Raw genomic sequence first — 17939 nt, forward strand, 5'->3', positions numbered from 1 at the left:
GGGCAACAGAAATGATATCCAAATAGCCAAAACTTTACACCTTTGCCTTGCAGTTATATATAATGCCTTCAGTAGAGTGAAACCCAGAATATTTGATTTTGGGTCGTAAGAACATTTTTGCACTCAAAATAGATAAAAGTGTTGACCTAAGGGGATTAATGCTATTTTAAGATATCTTTTTTTTCCTATTCCCTACTCTTTACACTTTTAGGATTTCTGTTTGCTAATCTGAAAAGCAAGGATTTCCTAAGCAACATCTAAGCCTCTTGTCAACTTTAAGAGTATGTTATGATAATTTCCCTTTCCCTTGCCATAATCTCTATTTCATCTCTCTAATCTCCATTAAAGTTTCTGTTCACTCTAATTTCTTTTTATCAATACCCATAAACACTCTTAAGATACTTCCAGTTCTCAAAACCTAATAATTTCCCAAGTACATGATAGAGATATACAATGTACTCTCTTGCTTTATTTTTCTCAATGGCCCTTTTACCTTCTGACATATATAATTCACTTATGTTTTTTAAAAAAATACCTTTTTTTCCACACTAGTGTGTAAACTCCATGAAGAAAGGGACTTTTGTCAGCTTTGCTTCCTGCTATGTCCCAGGACCTGAAAAAATAAGTACTAATCATTTCCACAATATGTCATGCTGGATGCCCCATTTCCAATGCCTGCATTGCAGTTTTTTGCATGGCAACATCAAAACTAGCAAACTTGTGACAATTTTAACTTTCAAAGTTTATAAAAACATAATTTGAAATGATATTTTGTGTTGCATGTATGCTCAGTGATGATTAAATTCAGAATTTGCCTTTCATTTGTGATAGTGTTGCAGGACTTTTCCTTAGTTCAGCTAAAGATCGGGTCCCTCTCCATCCCACGGCCACAAAAATTTAGGCTCGCAGATGGTTTAAAGGGTGAGTGAAGCAGGGTTTTATTGGATGAAAAGAAAGAAAAGAGGGAAACAGGGAAGCTAGAGCGCTTCCTGCCCAGCAGTTTGAATTCTATGTTCCTCACAGGAAGAGGAGGGGCCAGGCTCCTCCCCACTGCAAAGGACACGAATTTCCTAAGGCTTCACCTCAGTGGGCAGGCCGGTTGGAGTTTTTCTGTCTCAATAGTAGGATATCAAATAAAACATATTCATGTCTGTGCATGAACTCTAAACTAAACTCAAATAGACTTGAAAATTTGAGAAACTTTTTTATTAGTATAAATATGTTTGGTCCATTATTAATTTTGTCGTAGCCTCTTGTAATTAGCTAAGTTTCATATATATAGTCTTGAAAATGTAGATGGCATTTATCTTTATGCTTAAATGTCTAAATATGATTAGAACAAAAAATTACTTTTACCATTACCTTTTGTTTATGTTTCAATAATTCTTAACATGAAATTGCCATGTATAATTTATTACATTGTATTGTGACTGTAATCACCTAACAGGCATGAAAAAATATAATACAAGTCAAGTTCTATGTTTGTGCTTACCCTTTATAATAATTGGTTCCCAATTTTAAAGATCTCATCTGGTTTTTTTGTAAATGTCAAATCTCCATTTCTCTTTTTGTTTTGATATGGGGATTCCCAATCTTTTGACGACAGCTACCGCTATTATTATTTTATTTTGTGACACCACCCAGGTGATATTTTTAAATAATGTGGTTAAAATTAATTTTAATTTGAGAATTGGGTGGTTCTTCAGAAAACAACTAGTGACAACTTAGAATTTTGCCAAACTTCCTTGGATGTTTGCCAAAAATACAAAATGTTCTCAGTTTATAGATGAGTTTTATTTGAAAAAGGAAAAAGCAGCTGAGGAAGGGAATTAAGCCAACATTTTTAGAGTGTTTGCTAGGTTCCAGGCATTCACCTACATCAACTTATTTCATCTCAGCCACCCACAATAATGCATACAACGGTCCTATTTTCAGATGAGGAAAGGAAAACTCAGAGGTTTTAAGTCACTTGCCCAAGTTTTCACTGCTGGTAAACATCAGGGCTGAGATTGGAATCTGGGCTAATCTGGTTCTAAAGCATAGATGCTTTCCATGCACCTTGCTATCTTTTGAAACTGGTCCCACAATAACAGTACATTGTTGCCATGGTACAGCGTGGCCTTAAATGGATTTGGAAGAATTCAGAGCTGAGATTGGAATCTGGGCTAACCTGGTCCTGAAGCATAGATGCTTTCCAGGCACCTTGCTATCTCTTGAAATTGGTCCTACAGCGACACTGCAATACATTGCTGCCATGGCACAGCATGGCCTTTAATAAATTTGGAAGAATTTCTGCTACAATAATGTAGTAGAATGATTGTAGGATATGGCAGGGCTGTAACACATGTCTTAGTCCTATCCCTCAGTCTCTTCTTTATCTCTTCTTTAAAGTCTACAATAACGTGTTTGGTACATGAAGTAAACCTATTGTTCTAAAGAGTGTGAATCAACTTTAGCTTCTGCCTTTGTATTTATTGTTATTCCCATTTTATTTACATGAATTGCTATTTCAGAAATTATACCAGAGGAAACTTTAAAACATAAAAAGGCTGAAAAGAAAACATCACCCTAAATATACAGGCTCATCTTAGTCATGTGTCTTCAGCAAGGATACCAAACAGCCTGTCTAAGTATAACAAAGTAAAATAAAATTTACAGCTTGAGAGAGAAACTGAAAGAAAGGGAAAATGAGAGGTAAGATCAAATGACAGCAGGAACAAAGTATTTCAAATGAATATTGTACATTTACAGGAAGCAGTACAAGCATTTGGTAACGAAGCTTCTCGATGTTTTTTTCCCCTTATTTGGGCCTGTATGCTTAGTTAGATTTACAGGATGTTAGAATTGAAAGGGAGCTCAGGGACTATTGCATTTTTCCTTTATAAATGAAGAAACTGAGGCCTGGTTAGAAATGGGGAAGCAAAAACTCACATCTCCTTTCTCAAGCTGCCTCCTAAAGAATCAATTTCTTCAAACTTTGATTTATACATGTCAACTCTTGCCCACAATACAGCACAGTATTTCACATGCCCTAGAAGTTTCCATGGTGACTAGATTGGGGCTGAGAATAATTATGGTGCAATGAGTAAACACACAAATTCTAAGTTTCAACTCCAGCCTCTGCCATTTGCCGGCTCTGTGTGTCTCCTCAGGTAAGTTATATAATCTCTCTGAGTTTCAGTTTCATCATCTTGTGAAACTGATTAGATGGTAGTAGCTCATACTTTAATGACTTATTGTGAAGATTGAATGAAATTAGGCACATAGGACATTTGGAATGATTCTTAGCATAGTATAAGTATTCAATAATTATTATTCATATTTAATAAAATGCTTTTATGGTTATTAATTCCATCAGATTCTATGCAAAAGCTGTACGTTCTTTGATAAATAATAAAGAATTAGTTTAGGGACAATTGAATTTGCATTTATCAAATGTTTGTGATGTCCTCTTCAAACTTTAATCTAGTTCCATAGTGGACTCATATAAGTGGTAGAATCAAGTGAGCACTCCAAAAAGAGTGACTTGACTTGGATATTTGAACAGAATTTTCTCCTACACTGACTAACTGGTATGTCTCTCCTAGTTCAGTGCACTTCACCCTATGAGACTGGAAATTAAATATTAAAACCCCTTCACATGTAAATGAACAAGGCTTAAAGTCCAATTGCAGAGCAGGTGGCAAAGAAGGAAGGAAAAAGATCTTGAATAACCCTATTCTCTCCCACCAACCCCAAGAAATCTACTTCTCATTGGAAGGAGGGGAGAGAGGAACTAATTATGCCAGTTGCAGAGCATATTTTCTGAACCTGAGGGCAGTAATGAAACACGGATGGACATGATCTGATTTTAATTTAATTCAACAAAATGTTTTGAGTGAAATGGCCCTGTGAGCCACTGATAACATAGAAAGATAAATCAGATATTATTCTTGCCTTCAAACACCTTACAGGCTAGCTGGGATACCTGATGAATAAGCACTGACCTCACTGCATAAAATAAATACTCTAAACAAAAGTTTTTCTTTAGGAGTTTTGTGTACCCTGTGCTACACTCTATTTCAGATACCAAACCAATGCCTAAGAATTGAGACTGTTCTTACTCTCTTTCTGAGTTCCTGCTGGAATACAAGATAAAGGGTCCTTCAATGCAATTTCATATTATTGCATACAGTTATATATGTAACTCTTACACATAACTGTAAGTTACCATTCAGTCAAAGTAAATGGAAATGCCTGCCTTGGTCCAGCTCTGATCATCTCAAAAACATACCTCTGCTAAGCATGGCTGAAACCAGGTTTCATGTCAAAGGCAGGAAACAATAGTCACCTTTACGTAGTTCAGAAACTGAAGTGAAACTTATAGCCAAGTTTCCAAGGCCTGTGGTTACTGGTCTTCCTCCTTCTTCTTGCTCTGCTACCCCTGCCTCCTGTTGCCTTTTTCTAAATCTCCCAGCTGAGTCCTGGAGTTCATTTGGTCTGAATCTCAGTAACCCAGGGTCCCTTTCTTCCCGAGCTGAGGCACTAACTTGGACCTTGGAGGCAAAGTATTAAGAGTCTGTGGTAGCCACAGTAGATAAGTTTGTTTGTTTGTTTGCTTTGAGACAGAGTCTCAGTCTGTTGCCAGGCTGGAGTACAGTGGCGCCATCTCGGCTCACTGCAACCTCTGACTCCCTGGTTCAAGTGATTCTCCTGCCTCAGCCTCCTGAGTAGCTGGGATTACAGGCATGCGCCACCATGCCCGGCTAATTTTTGTATTTGTAGTAGAGACGGGGTTTCATCATGTTGGCCAGGATGGTCTTGATCTCCTGACCTCATGATCCGCCCCCTCGGCCTCCAAAAGTGCTGGGATTACAGGCATGAGCCACCGCGCCCGGCTGATAAGTTTCTTTTGATTGGAAATGACAGAAACCAGCTCTGGCTAGCTGGGTTTTTTTGGTCTTGTTTTTGATTTTGTTTTTAAGTGAGTAGGGTACAAGAACAGAAGAACAGGAGCAGAATTTTTTTTTTTTTTTGTGATGGGGTCTCACTCTGTTGCCCAGGCTGGAGTGCAGTGGCACGATCTCGGCTCACTGCAACCTCTGCCTCCTGGGTTCAAGGGATTCTCCTGCTTCAGCCTCCCAAGTAGCTGGGACTACAGACGCGTGCCACCACGCCTGGCTAATTTTTTGTATTTTTTTTAGTAAAGACGGGGTTTCACCGTGTTAGCCAGGATGGTCTCCATCTCCTGACCTCGTGATCCGCATGCCTCGGCCTCCCAAAGTGCTGGGATTACAGGCATGGGCCACCGCGCCCTGCCCAGGAGCAGAATTTTTTAAAAGGATATTAACAATATACCCTCCCAGAATTTAAGGGCAAGTTGAACAACCAAGAGACAACAAGGAATCTGCTTAGTAATCATGGCAACTCTGAGGCTTTCAGTCAATTGATGTGTCTGTCTTGATTCATCTCTGATCGTCTCAGAAGTGTACCTCCGCTCAGCCTTTCTGAAACCAGGTTTCATGTCAAAGGCAGGAAACAATAGTCTACTTCATGTAGTTCAGAAGTTGAAGTTGGTGGACCTTCTCTCTAGAGAAGCAATTAAGTGGATCCCCAAGAAGTGAATCCAATTAGTGTGACCAGGTCAGGTATTCGAGGGCCGGGCCAGGTCTGGAGGTATTACATGGTTGTAGGGAACCTATCTCTGTATACTGGGAGGTACAATCTCTGCGGAAGGGGAAATCATTAAGCCTCACAGCCATGCCAAGAAGTCTGTATATTGGCTCTTCCTTGGGCAAGAATAGTCATCTAAGGAGAACTGTCTTTTAGGACACCAGATTTTTATCAGTATAAGTTGCCGTTTTATAAGTACTTTGTCATCTTCATCTCACAATTTAGTTTAGCCTCATTTGTGGGGTTACTAGTTAAAATCAATCTACAGTCAGTTTTACTCTCTTGGTTGACTCAATGCCATTTTCCTTTGTTTTACTTTTGTTGAATTAAACTTTAGAGGAGGTTTTCAAAATAGAATTTGGGTTCCTCCAATAGAGATTTGAAAAGTTATGCCTGAGGTTATTGTCCTTTCTTGCCTCAGGCCTGGAGAATTGTGGACCTGGGAGGCTGGTTCATCCCAGGTTCTTTCTTGGTTCAAGCCTGCATTACTGTAGCATTCATTCATTAATTCATTCACTCATCTGCCTTCATTATGTCAGAAACTCTATCAAGTGGTAGGGATACAAAGATAAATTTGACCGATATGTGCACTGAAGAGGCTCACAGAGGTTGGAAATGCACACGTTGGAAAGGCAGTGGCTGTCTAATACCAAGAGGTGACAGCACTGCAGGCTCAGGCAGCAGCCCAGCCCAGAGATCCTTACCCTGCAGCGCAACTGGCCCCGGTGGCTATTTCTCCTCCAGGGACTGATACTGTGGTAGGAGGATAATGCCCCCACAGGACGTCCACATGTCTCCCTGGACCTGTGAATATATTGTTACATGGCAAGAGGGAATTAAGTTTGCAGATGGAATTAAGGCAGCTGATCAGATAACTTTGGGGTGGGGAGATTATCCTAGATGGTCTAAGTAAGACCACTGTAAATTGACAGGGTCCTCATAAGTAGTAGGGAGCCAGAAGGGAGAGAACCAGAAAGATGGCAGCAGGAGAAGGATCTGACTGGCTGTTACTGGCTTTGAAGACAGAGGAAAATGGCCACAAGTCAAGACATGAGGGCACCTCTGAAAGCTGGAAAATGCAAAGGAATGAATCCTCCCTAGAGCCTCCACTAGGAAAGCAGCCTTGCCAGTTTTAGACTAGTGAAACCCATTTCGAACTTCTGACTTCCAGAATTGTAAGATGATAAATCTGAGTTGTTTTAAGCTGTTATGTTTGTGGCAATTTGCTACAATAGCAATAAAAAATTAGGCCAGGCACAGTGGCTCACGCCTGTAATCCCAACACTTTGGGAGGCCGAGGCGGGTGGATCACCTGAGGTCACGAGTTCGAGACCAGTCTGGCCAACATGACGAAACCCCGTCTCTACTGAAAATACGAAAATTGGCCCGGTGTGGTGGTGGATGCCTGTAATCCTAGCTACTTGGGAGGCAGAGGCAGGAGAATCGCTTGAACCTGGGAGGCAGACGTTGCAGTGAGCTGAGATCGTGACATTGCACTCCAGCCTGGGTGACAGAGCAAGACTCCGCCTCAAAAAAAAAAAAAAATTAACACAGGTATTATTATGTGAAGTGTGTGCCTGGTCGTATCAACTAAGTACATCTTTCTGGAGTGTCATTTAAAGCATTATTTTCATATTAAGTATTAAATATATGAAGTAGAATGAAAATTAAGCATCAACTTTGAAGATAAAGTATAAGAGTTCAAAATGTATCTAATTTGGGAGCTGCTTTGATCCCTAGGCTTCAGTTCCCCTCTCCTCTTCTGTAAGGTGAAAGTGTTTAAGAGGCACCAATTTAACTATAGTTAATCACAAGTAGTGATTACTAGACTACCACCATTTTTATTCCTAGCAGAATGTTGCGTCTAGGTCTTTTTTAAGATTTCAAAATCCATGTCCCCAAAGATGCAATCATTCAAATTTTATTTAAGGATTTAAAAATATTCTGTCAAAGAATAATAATATCTAATATGTTATCATTCTCCCACAAACATTTATTTGGTGCCTTCTGAAGGAAGCATAATTATTCTCACTAGTAAGGAGCAGAAGCTTGTAATGGTTGTCCAAGGCCAATAAGTACTGAATGGCGGTAGTGACAATTGAACACTGTTCCTCTGCCTGTGCATCCAGTGCTCTTTCCAAGGGTCCAGAGTGACTACGAAGCACATCACTGGGAGTGTTTCTTAGGGGTGGGAGCCAGCGCTGAATTTACCATGCATCTGCAATGTGAGCACTGTGTTCACAGAGCCCCTGAGCCTGCACAGCAGCTACTCTTGATATAGGTACTGCTGCTTTCATTCTGACTGTAAAACTGTAGCCGGCCCCTTCTCCTCATATGACTGGATCTGTTCTTATGGGAAGATCACATTGACAAAAGAGAGCACAGACAATGTGCGAGAATGGGACGGTTCTGATAATGGCAAAATCCGTTTTTCATTGTGATCCCAATGCTGCAATGCCAATGAGAGGCAGAAAAAGGAAGGGCCAGAGGCTTTCATTCTTCTCTGAGGTCGAGATCAGACACCCTCTTCTGGCTTTTCTCAACAGCTTTTCATTTTACAGCAGCACCTTATCTGGGCCCAAGTATCAAAAGCCACAGTTCTGTTTTTGCCGTCAGACATTGTATGTATTCAAGTATCATAGACAGGTTTTGTTTTGTGTAGTTTTGTTTTTTTTTTTTTTTTTTTTGAGACAGAGTCTCACTCTGTCACCCAGGCTGGAGTGCAGTGGTGCGATCTCGGCTCACTGCAAGCCCCGCCTCCCGGGTTCAAGCAACTTCCCTGCCTCAGCCTCCTGAGTAGCTGAGACTACAGGTGCCTGCTACCACGCTCGGCTAATTTATTTTTGTTTTTATTTTGTATTTTAGTAGAGATGGGGTTTCACTATGTTGGCCAGGATGCTCTCGATCTCCTGACCTCATGATCCACCCACCTCAGCCTTCCAAAGTGCTGGGATTACAGATGTGAGCCACTGAGCCCGGCCTGTTTTGTGTAGATTTATCATTAACATTAGGGTGTTTTTTAACCACAGAGGAGACATTTTTCTTTTTCATTTTCTCACTCTTACTCTAATTCAGGTTCTATACTTTCCAGATCTTTCAAATCTTTTCAAAGACGCCCTTCCTGATGACCCTTGTAAAATGTCACCCTCTCCCAACCCTACCTTTTCTATTCTCTATCCCTTTACCATGCCCTATTCATTTTTTCCATAACACTTCTCACACATAAAATATTTTAAAAATTTTTTTTCTGTCTCCTCTACCTAGAACATAAGCTCCATAAGAGCATTTAAACTCCTTTGTATGCTGTTGCATTCCCAGTACCTAGACAAGTGCCTGGCACAGTGCAAAGCTCTGTAAATATTCGTTGAATGAATTGCTGAATTCTTTACATCTCTTCCATGTCTGGTACAATCTTAGGCTTGCTATAGAAAAGACCCCAGTAAAATTAAAAGCAAGAAACCATAGCAAGAAGAAAAAAAATCCCCTTAAGTTGCCTCTTTTTGTAGTTAGTTTCTAGTTTCTGATTGACTGATTGATTGAGGGAAGGATTTCAAGAAGGAAATGTCAGAAACATAGACTCAGAACTGCTCTGAGCCCTTGGAACAAAGTTCCCCAGCCCCCCATGCCTGGACCCCCTGGGCTGAGCCCTTTTTCTGCCTGGAGGCTCCCCTCTCCAGATGGAAGGGGAAGGAGGCAATCACTTGTGAGCACCAGCTTGTTCAGGTCATGTTCACTTAGTAATGCAAAGACTTTGCTTGGTTACTTTCATTAATTGGGTGGTATCAGAGAGTAGGGAGAATGCTCACTTTTTTGAAATCCACTAATTTGTTACACGTTTATTCGGAAACTGATTGATAGGAAATAAGGGCAATGGAATGGATCTTCCTCTACCCTAGTGCTTTTGTTTAGTCTTGTTCTCATGGCTTTCATAAAGCCTTCCTGGAAAACTTCCAGTTACTACTTAAGATCTAAATCAAATGTCACCTCCTTTATGAAAGCTGTCCTGAATCCTTTCATGGAAAGGTTCTTCAAGCAGTCTGGGGATGATTATCATGCTTTGCTCACACGGCTGCCGTTGGTCTCATCACCCTGTTCCTTTAAACGACCATATCTGTTACCAGTTCTGAGCACTAGGAGGCCAAGGAGCATCTCCATCATGCTTTATATCTCAGTGTCCAGCTTAAGTGCCTTATACCTAATTGGTATTTGATAACTGTTGAGATAATGAGCGAGGGAATACATGAAAAAAACAAAAGACTTTCCAATCCAGCCACAGTTATCCAGTTAGCATTTGGACCTTCCTTGTGGGAACACTGTTCGATTATATATGTTTCATCTTCATTCAGGCACTCTGATGGTTCTAAAACATCCCTACCCAAGAAAAGTGGAAGAACCCTCCATTTATGAATCTGTCCGGGTTCACACAGCAATGCAGACAGGAAGAACAGAAGATGACCTTGTGCCCACAGCACCTTCTGTAAGTGACCTTCAATGTGACCACAAGCTCTCTCCCTGTCTAAAATCAATCAAGTTCAATAAAAGTTAATAAGAGTGTATTTGTTCACATAAAAATTCTAGCTTGGAATATAAAACTTGGAAAGGAATGTGAGATTTGAAGCCTATGACTCAGTTCATCTGGTCCTGGGTAGATCATAAAAATTACAATGCAGCCGGACATGGTGGTTCATGCCTGTAATCCCAACATTTTGGGAGGCCAAGGTAAGAGAATTGCTTGAGCCCAGGAGTTGGAGACCAGCCTGGGCAACATAAACATCTCTACAACAAACTTTTAAAAATATTAGCTGGGCATGGTGGCATGCACCTGTAGTCCCAGCTACTCAGGAGGCTAAGGTGGAAGGATTACTTGGGAGGTTGAGGCTGCAGTGAGCTGTGATTGCGCCACTGCACTCCAGTCTGGGTTACAGAGTGAGACCTTGTCTCAAAACGAACAAATGAAAGCAATGCAATAGTAATAGGATTTTAAATACTTCGAAAATGGAACTTAAATCTCTGTCCTTAGTTAACCAAACAACTTCATAGTAGAATGGAAAAGAGAAGTTTGCATTCACATAGTTTTCTAAACTGTTTTCTCCTACAATTTTCTTATATTAAGGAAATATATTTTTTTAAAATATTTCAACTATCTATGGAAGACAAATATTCTCCACCTTTACTATAAAAACTCAGGGTATTATTTTTTATAGCTTTTTTTCCTTTACTGACTGAAGTTTACAGACAGAAAACACTTGTGCTTCTTTGCAACGTGAGCCATTGTTCAGTTTCAGTGCAATTGGAGAACTCATTGTTTGTCCAAGAGTCCATTTATGTTTGTTCTGTGAACTGTGACTCTGCAGAGGTTCCTCTCCAACACCCTTTTCCCTTCATTATTCTGAAGGCTCTTCTACTTGTTGTCTCTTCCTTGTTTGCTGAATATTTCTGGTATAAGAAACCTCTATTTGGGCAGATGATAAAGAAGATAATACCCAAATAAATATCAAGAACTAATTCTGGATAGTAATCATGACACTTGAAAAATAATCACTTGAAGATATTCAGCTACAAATTATATTAAAATAAGTGTAACTTTCTATATCTGCAGTACTTTTCTCTACCCTTGACCAGAGAGATCTTTCTTAAAAAGAAGCCTTGCCACATGACCTCTGCTTTACATCCTTTGGTGATGCCTTTTGTGTTCATGGCCCACCTGGACCCTGCTTGCCTCTCTGTCTTCATCTCATGCTACTCCCACACTCACACTGTGAAACCTGTCTCTCTCAACATTGTGCTCTTTCTCCTCTCCCTACATCTGAAATGCTGCCAACACCATTGCTATCTACTCATCCCTCAAGACTGGTATCACGGATCATTATCTTCCAGGAAGCCTTTCTTCACCCCCACTAGCTTCTTTTACAATGCTCCTCTTCTGTGCTCCAGAGCACCGTCTGTTTGCCTTTATTCTAAAATTACCATGCTGTGGGCTAATTACCTTCACATCTCTCTGCCCTCCCCACCAGCCAGAAACATCTAAGTACATGAATCATTGCTTGTCCTTGCAGCTTTACAGCCTAGCCTGGCTCATGGCACATCTTACATGTTCATTGCAGTGCTACATCTCCTCAGAAATAAAAATCCTGAAAATTGACTGAGAAAGTTATTTTGGCTTTGTTAGAAGTAGGGAAGAAGGCATCAAGAACTCAGAACTTGAGAAATTTAGGAGTGCAAGACAATAAATAGTCCAAAGGCAGAAAAGAGCAAAGAACAAATCAAGATCTACTCTGCAACCAATTCTTGTTTTCCAGTTGACCAGTCCCTTCATAATTTCCTCTTTACCCACCCTTACCCTTAATATAGATCACCAGTCACTTCAACATCTCTTTCATTTGCACTGTTAGTTTAACTTCACATTCTCCTCTGCTTACTTCCCCTAAAGATCTCCACTCAAGGTCAAACAAACCATGTCCTATTAAGTGTGTTCTTTATCAGCAATAAAATGCAGATAATACCTAATTTGTGAGATTGGTGTGAGCAGAAGATATAGTATCCTTATGCAGAAATAAACCTCTTTAAAGCACATTCTGGAAACCTTGTTACTTACCTTCTTTGCTCACTGCAGCTATCAGATGGATTCACCTCTTTTAAAATGGAGTTTTTAAAATAGTGGTGAGTGATTGGTTGACAATGACTTGAACTCACACTATATAATGACAAGCTTATGAAGTTGATTGTACATCACTATGGAAAAAAAAAACTGTAAAGGTTTCCTAGAGGATCTGAAATGTTTCTCATTACTTCTCATTGGGGAATCATTGGTGACTGGACCAGTATAGCTGCTGGGGAAAGAGTTCTGGTCTGATCAGAATGCTCTTGTCCCTTATTGAACACAAGTTCTAAGCCTTCATTTGCTACCCCAAATGGCTACATGATGCTGCACCTCCATCTCCAGCCTGAGAGCCCTGAGGGTTTTCAAACTTCTGCATTTTCTTTTTGGGGTGTAGTTCTTGCTCAAGGTCTAGCAGTGGAGGAAGAGAATTAAAAGAACTTCTTGTTTGAAGCAAAAGTGAAAGATGCCCCACTGCCCAGAAATGCAGATGACTGTGTATAACTGTTTAACATCTTTTAGTAACTGCATTTGGGGAAATTGCTATTTATGTCTTATAAACAACATAGCATTGAGTTCCCATGATAGGATTAAATTTAATTAATTCATTTATTAAACAAACTTTTTTTTTTTTTAAAGTGCTTCCAATACACTCAGAACTGTTTTAAGCACTGGGAGTTTGGCAGTAATTTTGACAAAGGTCCCCCTCCCCTCACTGAGCTCACATTCTAGTGAAGATCACAGACAATACTCAATGCAGTAATCTGATACCAGACAGTAATACATCATGAAAAGAAAAAGTAGGATAAGGGGAGAAGAGGGAAGCAAGGGAGGCCTCTGTGAGGAGGAACCATTAGTAAGAGATTTCACTGAAGGGAAGGAGTGACTCATGTCAAGATGTGGAAAGAGTGCTGCAGGCAGAGGAAACAGTACAAAGGCCCTGGAGTGGGAACAAAATTGAGGTGCTTCAAAGGCTAGAAAGGTCAGAATTACGGGATGAAGTGAGCTAGAGGAAAAGTTGTAGAAGGTGAGATTATTTAGGTAATGAGGGGTCAGATCACATAAGGCAATGGAGTTTTCAAAGAGCAGCACCTCCCAGCTGAGCATTTAGAAATATGAGTGTTTCTGTTGGTGCATTGCTTTGCGGCACTACTATCATGCGTGAGTGTCAAGAGCCATGAAGAGTCTGACTTTACTCTGCTTGCAAGCTAACAAGTTAGCCTGCTGCAGTTTCATGGATGCTGATGGATGACACAAGACTTCTGGGTAAGAGTTGAAAAATAGTTTGCTATTCACAGGAAGAGCAACAGCCAGGATATCAGTATTTGTGCTAGTTCCCTGTGCTGAGCCGAAGTTCCCAAAGGGCAATATTGAAAGGGCCAGGTGATATCCACAATGGGTTGCCCTACAGGAGAGGAACCCTGAACCTTGGGAACCCAAATCTTTTCTAATGATCAGTAGACATGTCTTTTGTTCTGAAGGGAAATATTTCTTTATTCCAAGGCTGCTTGTATAAGCATACTTTAAATATCAGTCTGCAGCAAAGAACTGTTAATGCCTTGCTCATAAGACATTTGGAACCTTGACAAGAGACCCGTGGAGAATTATTTCCCAACAGTGATCAGGGGCTAACTATTCTTCAAAGAGTAGTAGAGAATTATCTTGCCCAAAATCTCAGTAGTACCTTTTGTACATAACATGAGAATTCTTTACCTTCTGAGCTTGTTTTAAAAAATTCTTGCAGATGGATTGAATGTGATACACGAAAGAAAGAGTAGCAGAGTCATGGCAGAGAAGCCCTGCTATTTACTGAGAAGGCTAACTCTGCAGGAGGGGTGGGTTGAGGGGATGAGAACGAAGAGCTCTATTTTGGACATGTTAAATGAGAAATACCAATTAGTTGGCTTGGTAGAGATTGAGATTAATATAGTTCAAGTTCCTGACATAATAGGTCCTATCTAAAATGTTAGTTTCCTTAGCTTCCCTTTTGTGGTATATGACGTTTTTAACAACTCCCTCCTTCTAAAAATTCTGTTTCCTTAGCTTCGGCAACATCTTTCTGTCTTTATTCTGTAATCTTTGACACATTTTATAGTTCCTCTTCTTGGACACTTTCCTTGCATGTTGCCCTTTTCCAGTATTTTGTTTTTGAAACTCTTCTCAGGTTTAACATTTTGTTGTTTATCATTTCAGTCTTTTACTTGAAAAAAAAAGTATATGTATATATACACACACACACACACACACACACACACACACACATAAAATAATGAGCTCTTCATTGTAGAGTTGTAATATTCTTGTTTAATTAACTATATATTTAAAATTTTTTTCATGTAATTACTTAGTTTTCTGGAACACCATTAAACAAATTCCATAATATTCCATTATTTGAGTATATCAATTTATTCAGTTAATCCGCTATTATGTTTTAACATGTTTTTTTATTTGAAATAATGTCAAAGTTACAGAATAATTGCTAGAATAGTACACAGAACTTGGTTTTCCCCAAGTCGTTTGAGAGTAAATTGCCTACATGATGCCCCATCACCCTGAATATTTCAGTGTGTATTTCCAAAAATAAGGGCATTTGCCTGCGTGACCAGATAGAGCCTTTCAAACTAGAAAATTAACATTGAGGCTGTGCCACTGTTTCATCCACAGATCTCATTCAAGCTTCACTAGTTTTCTCAGTAAGCTCCTTCAGAGTAAAAGATCCAGTCCTCAAGCACAAGTTGCACTTATCTGTCCTGTCTCTGGAATATTCTTCACTTTGGAACACTTCCTCAGTTTTTCCTTAATTTCGTGACTTTGACACATCTGAAATTAAAGACCAGTTATTTTGTAAACAGTTTCCCAACTTTGGTTTATATGATATTGAATCATGATTAGATACAGGTTTTTTCATGTTGGGTACAAACACCACAAAAGTGATGCTTTGTTTGTGCTTCTCACTGTGTCTTCTCAGATGGAACACAATTGCAATCTGTCTCATAATGGTGTGTTTGATTACTTAAGTGGTGTCTGCCAGGTTTCTTCACTCTAAAGTCACCATATTCCCTTTGTTATTAAAAAATATTTGGGGTGAGGTTACTTGAGACTATAAGAATATTCTGTTACTTATTAAATTTTTACTTGCCAATTTTAGCATTTAGTGATGTGTCTTGGCTGTTTTAATCATTGCTGTGATTGTTACCAAACGGTGACTCTCTGATTTTCTTATTCCTTTTTACATTCATTGGTTGTCATTCTACTGTAAGGAAAAGCTTTTTATTCTTCAAAATTTTCAATCATTTTTATATCAAATGTTTATAATCATGACTATCATTATTTATTTTGATCCTTCAAAATTTCCTTGATATGGCCAGTCAGGGAAAGAGCCCTTTCAAGTGGTGTCTGTGTTCATATGACCTCAAAAAAATTTTTTTTTTTTTTGAGACAGTGTGTCACTCCGTCACTCTGTCTCCCAGGCTGGAGTGCAGTGGTGTGATCACGGCTCATGAAGCCTCGACCTCCTGGGTTCAGGTGACTCTCCCTCCTCAGCCTCCTGAGTAGCAGGGACTACAGGTGTGTACCACCACTCCCGGCTAATATTTGTATTTTCATTTTTTTATTTTTTATTTGTAGAGTCAAGGTTTCACCATTTTAACCAGGCTGGTATCGAACTCCTGGGTGCAAGCAATCCTCATGCTTCAGCCTCCCAAAGTGCTGGGATTATAGTTGTGAGCCTCTGTGCCTGGCCTGGCCTCAAAATTCTTTTAAGAACTCTCTTACTTTCTGAATAGCAAGATGATCCAGACTTATCTTGTTCTTTCTTTGTACCCAGCTCTAGAACCAGCTATTTCTCCAAGAAACTCTGCTCTTTTTCCACAGAATAGTACTTTAGAAATCGACATCTAGGTACTATGTGCTTATTGTTATCAGGATGTCACTCTCCCAGCCCACTCAGTGAGCAGAGCTGGGAAAATATGTATGTATATACATATGTACACATATATACTTTTACATCTGTATTTATCTGTCGATTCATTCATCGATCCATGAGTTCACAATAATACTTCCAATACCACAAAGTTCATTCTAGTGTTTTCCCTTCTCCCACAGTGAGAAAATATGGATCTTATCATCCTCAGTACACTTATGTGATGATCAATTGAATATAAGCAATCTCCCATTGCTGTTTCTACTACTCAACCCTTACCCCGACACTCCAACCACCCAGTCATGCTTCAATGCCCAGTTCCAGGCCACTGCTGCTCCCACCCTCACTACAGATGTCCACCTAGCCCAACTTGGCTCTGAAACTGTGCAGTAGCTGCCACCTCCACCCCTTCAGGCAGAAGCCCTCCACACCCTGCCAGGCTTCAATGCCTCGCACACAGCTGCTGCTGCCACTGTCACTGCCAATGTCCACACAGAGGCTCCCTGTGCCCTACTTGGGCTCCACCACCCTGTACTAAGGTGCTTGAAAGCCCTCCACACACACATCAATGCCTGCCTCGCTTCACCTGAACTGTGTTGGCTACTGACTTCATTTAAGGCTGGCAGGCAAGTAGGTAGTAGGATGGCAGGAAGGACAGTCCTTTGTTTTTGAACATTTAGATGGTACCCCAATGGGGGCTCTTATAAACAGCTTTTCTGTTACAGTTCATAGATTTTTAAAGATAAATGTGCTCTATAATTATTTACTTTCTTACATCTGGAGACCCTGAATAAAATTAATAGTCTCATTGCTTTCCCATGCAGCCTTTGGCTTACCTATCAAAACCTTAGAAGAATACTACACTTATAGTACATTGTTTGGGTGGAGGTAAGATGGATTATTCCCTAGCTTGATTTTAGTAAATAATTCTATCAGGATCTTTTATACAACAATTTACTCCTAGTTATTTTGCCTCTACAGATTTTAACCTGCAACAGCCCAAAATAATTACTTTTTGCCATTCCTATAACACCTGAATTCAATTGAGTCAATTCAATTTATTTAATGTCAAAATAAATCACACCAATTATGAGATATCAAATTCACCAATATTGATTAATATTATTTAAGTGAACATTTAGGTAGTTTATCCTTACTTTTATATCATAAGATTTTAAAAGAAGTGTTTGCTTATTTCCTGCTTTAACTCTTTTTATTGTGGTAGAGATGGTTGTTCCTCTTTTTATTTGGTTGGGAAAATTCACCTCGGAAAAAAATATTCTGGAAATTACCATAGAAAGAACCTTGGTGTCAACCAAATCACTTCCCAATTTTTGTTAATTTTGTTTCTTACTAAGACATATGATGACATCACATTTGAACAAAATATTCTACCACGAATTGAATTTCTTGTGGAATTTATGAAATGATAAATTTCTTGATGTTAAGCTACTTATCTTATGCAAATTTCTGTTCACACAATTCTCCACCCTTCCTTATATTTCGTAGGTGTTAGCTAAGTGTGTGCTATTATTTTTACGTTTGAATTAATGACAACATGAGTTAAAAGAACTGGCTCATTCTTATTTCAGATTCATTTTGGGTAAATCAGGTGTAAATAAATCTACACTCCTGACAGTCTGTTTTTTGGAACATGGATCTCAAGAGAGTGTGGGGGTGGGGAGGAGGATTATGTGATAAAATAAATAGTAAAAATGCTATTTCTAAGGTTCCCTCTTAAAAATTTACAAAGTATATTAGCATAAT

At 39.5% G+C, this 17939-nt stretch overlaps 1 protein-coding gene across 2 annotated transcripts in view; it reads left to right on the forward strand.

The window, feature by feature from the left end:
• DAPP1 (dual adaptor of phosphotyrosine and 3-phosphoinositides 1) overlaps nucleotides 1-17939 on the forward strand; it is a 55342-nt gene that overhangs the window by 26320 nt on the left and 11083 nt on the right. For both annotated transcript variants that reach the window (XM_055111662.1, XM_003829938.7), the window contains exon 4: nucleotides 9999-10129. In XM_055111662.1, the coding sequence (XP_054967637.1) occupies nucleotides 9999-10129 (131 nt within the window). The remainder of the gene's footprint in view (nucleotides 1-9998; nucleotides 10130-17939) is intronic.

Source organism: Pan paniscus, chromosome 3 (assembly GCF_029289425.2).
Source record: "Pan paniscus chromosome 3, NHGRI_mPanPan1-v2.0_pri, whole genome shotgun sequence".
Taxonomy (NCBI): domain Eukaryota; kingdom Metazoa; phylum Chordata; class Mammalia; order Primates; family Hominidae; genus Pan; species Pan paniscus.